This window comes from Acanthisitta chloris, unplaced genomic scaffold, assembly GCF_000695815.1.
Source record: "Acanthisitta chloris isolate BGI_N310 unplaced genomic scaffold, ASM69581v1 scaffold2125, whole genome shotgun sequence".
NCBI classification, from domain to species: domain Eukaryota; kingdom Metazoa; phylum Chordata; class Aves; order Passeriformes; family Acanthisittidae; genus Acanthisitta; species Acanthisitta chloris.
The window spans coordinates 7,199-10,779 of NW_008672966.1; the positions used below are offsets into that span (position 1 = coordinate 7,199).

The following is a 3,581-nucleotide window of genomic DNA, read 5'->3' on the forward strand; positions in this document are numbered from 1 at the left end:
GACAATTTGTTAATTTTATCTTAAACACTGACTACAGCAGTGGGACTTGCTCTTCAGAGGTGTCTGTTTGTCCCCCAGTACTTACTGTATCAGAAGTACAAGTAGCTACTCTAGGCTGGAGTATGGAGGCATTTAAATAGCTTGAGGGAACTGCAGTGAATCCTGTTCTGTAGCTACACTGTAAATACACTACAAACTCTCCATTTTTTAAAGTGTTTGGGTTGTCTCATCAGAAAGCAAACAGCATAGAATCACAGAATCATTAAGCTTCGAAAAGACCTGCAAGATCATTGAATCCAACCTGTGGCTGAACACCACCCTAAGTGCTGCATCTACTCATTTTTTGAACTCTTCCAGGGATGGTGATTCCACCACCTCCCTGGGTAATGTGTTCCCATGCTTAACCACCATTTCAGTGAAGAAATGTTGCCTAATATCCAACCTGAACCTTCCCTTGGAGCAACTTGAGGCTGTTTCCTCTTGTCCCTGTAGATGCTTGTGAGAAAAGACCAACCCTCACCTCAGCACAATCTCCTCAGGTAGTTGTAGAGAGTGATAAGGTTTCCCCTGAGCCTCCTTTTCTTTAGTCTAAACAACCCCATTTCCTTCAGCTGCTCCTCATAGGACTTATATTTCAGACCCTTCCCCAGCCTTGTTGCCATCCTCATACAGGAGAAGCAATCAAAATCAGTACACATCTGATTTTATTTTCTTTCAGCTTACTCCCCCAGTGCTTTTTGCAAACACTAATTTTCACTCACAACATCCTAGCAAAGGAGGTGCTAGCAAGCTTCAGCAGCTGTGAGAAATTAAAGTACAGGAAGCCTGAAGTACACACCTGGAGTGATAAAAAGGACTGAGGAATTGCAGTTCCAGGTCTGTGCTTGTAAGGTGTTTGTTTTTTTTCTGATTCAATAGAATTTTTTTTCATCCTTTTCTTCCAAAGGTCTCAACATAACTACTTGAGAATCACTCGAATTCTGAAAAGTCTTGGTGAACTTGGATATGAGAGTTTCAAATCTCCCCTGGTAAAATTCATTCTGCATGAAGCTCTTGTGGAAGATACCATTCCCAACATTAAGCAAAGTGCTCTAGAATATTTTGTGTATACTATTAGAGACCGAAGAGAAAGGAGGAAACTGCTGAGATTTGCCCAGCAACATTATACACCCTCAGAGCATTTTATCTGGGGACCCCCAAGAAAACAGAAGTCAGAGGGGAGCAAAACAAATAAAAAGCCAGCATCTCCAGTTTCTATCCCCAACAGTCATATTTCTAAGCATAAGAAAACAAAAGAGCCTAAGCATGCATCGGCCAGTGGAAGCTCAGCTGGTAAAACAGCTGAAGAAAGAAAGGTAGAACTCACAAAAAATGGGGAAGAAAATGATCAGGATGAACAAGAAATGAACTGTGATGCTGTCAGGCAGAACAACAGTGAAAAGAACAGTGACACTGATACTGGTCAGATTTCAAAATCAGAAGAAATTCATGACACTTCAGACAGAAAGGAGGACACTTCTCATGCCAAAAAAGATGATGAAAATTTGAACAATGACTGTGGCAGTCGCCCAGGCACTGTAGAGAAAGATTTATGTAACACTGAGAATTCTTCAAATAACACATCAGCAGATGTACAAGATAACCTTGATAAGGATACACTTTCAGGGGGGACCACCACAAAACCCAAGGATGAGCTCAAATCATGAGTCTGAGGTTAAAATTCATTGTGTTTCATATTGAGTGAAGCAAATTATTCATTGCTCCTTCCTATTGGTTAAAATTTTCATCTACTGTAGTATAAATGTTCACGAGACTGTGCTTGTTGCAAATGCATCAGATTAGGCTTCTGTTAGTCTAATGAATTTTTTTCAACCTCTGTTTATCAGCAGTCAACCAGGTGTGGCTCCTTAAAACAATTGTGCTTATTGAAAGCTAAGAAATTCATTATCTTTTCCAGACAGATTGCACAGAAAAGCTTATCTATTTTTTTTACCATTGAATTCATCCATTATTTATATATATATAAAAAAGTGTAACACTGGAAAGCCTTGGAGCATCAGATTTTCAAAGTTTATTTTAATGTGCTTTAAGTGTTGATTTCCTTCATGAAATTACTAGAAATTACTTCAAGAGCACAGTTTTTCCCCTGGTGGTTATTGTTTTTAGGAACTGTGTTCATGTTTAAAGGCACTATTTGCACAGCATCTTTTACCTTAGATTAGCATCCTTGTCAGAGACACTTAATAATGGATATCATACACCATGTCCTACACAGCTGGGTATCATTGTACTTTGAATAAAAGTTTATCTTGCAGTGGAACTGTATCCACAGCTTTTGGATACAAAGGAAGTTGCACTTTAGACTTCTTTTAGTCCCTGTTAAGTTCTCCCTTCTCTTGATGTAGTTGTTGCTACTAATTTGGGGGGAGGGATGTCTTTGATTACTCAGATTTGGTCTCAGTGTGAAAGCTGCTGTTGATCAGCTGTAGTGAAACAACTCCCCCAGCTGTGCTCAGCACCTGCAAAGCCGTTGGACAGCTGAAAAGCACCACAAAGCACTGCCTAATCAGCAAAGCCCTCGGAGAAAATGTCACCAGGCTCATCAGCGTGGGGCTTACCTGAATGTGGACACTTCTTGGCTGGTTTTGGGTAAGGTCTGCGCAATGCTGAGCCCCCTGTTGCTGGTCAGGGGGAGAGAGGCAATCCTGATGCTTCTTTCCAGCAGTCTTATTTCAGCTCTCTGCTCTTTATCATAAGTCTTTCATATTTTAATGTTCTTTTGATCATCAGCTGAAACCTGAGAGAGGCCAGTCTGCTGTCCTGGCTGGAGCTCAGCAAGTAGAAATTTCCCAATTAAGATCTTTCCCAACTTTCTTATGCTGAAGGACTGTCTGCTTTCCCTGAGCAGCTTCTTCCCATTTCATGCCATTTAGTCAGACAAGATACTACCCAGCAAGTTAATTGTGCAGAATATGAATTATAACAATGCAGGTAGAACTCACACTTTCTACAGCCCTAAAATACTTAAAGATAAGTTTTACTTATGTATGTATTTTCTATTTATATATTATCCACTGCCTTTAATGTATGAAATGTTTCGAGGCAAGAGGCTGACTAGAGGTTGAGTGTCAAAGTGCTACAGGACTTTATTCAAGTCTTACAACTCAAAATGATGAAGTTTTCAGGGGTTTCAAAGCAGAGCCAAAATGTCTTGTACTTCTCTGTTTTGCTAATGCCCATCATGGCAGTGCATCATCCATTGGTAACACTGTTTCTTGGGCTCAGAGAGTGGCAGCTGGGGATCTTGGCACTCACAGTCAAAGATTAGGCTCTTTCCATTCTACAGAAGAAGGAAGATGCATCTCTCCTTGTCCTGTACTGACTTGTGAGGAAACATACGTGGATTTTTTTAAGGGTGACCCAGATCACTCAAGGAGGCATTAAGTCTATCTGAGACTGAAATACCCCCAAAGAATTCCTCCTGCAGCCACCACCTCCTTAAAGCTGGAAAGATCCTGAGAAGTCTTTCACAATTCCCTGGACTTGAACTGGGACCCTCTTATTCATGTTTGCCTCTGACC

The 3,581-nt window shown here is 40.7% G+C and overlaps 1 protein-coding gene across 1 annotated transcript in view; it reads left to right on the plus strand.

Moving 5' to 3' along the window:
• Window positions 1–1,706, plus strand: part of LOC103802255 (opioid growth factor receptor-like protein 1) — a gene marked incomplete at its 5' end in the record, with an annotated part of 6,900 nt that extends 5,194 nt beyond the window's left edge. Inside the window, one exon of the mRNA XM_009074709.1 lies at window positions 947–1,706. Within this exon, the coding sequence (XP_009072957.1) occupies window positions 947–1,706 (760 nt within the window). The remainder of the gene's footprint in view (window positions 1–946) is intronic.
• Window positions 1,707–3,581: the final 1,875 nt, after the last annotated feature.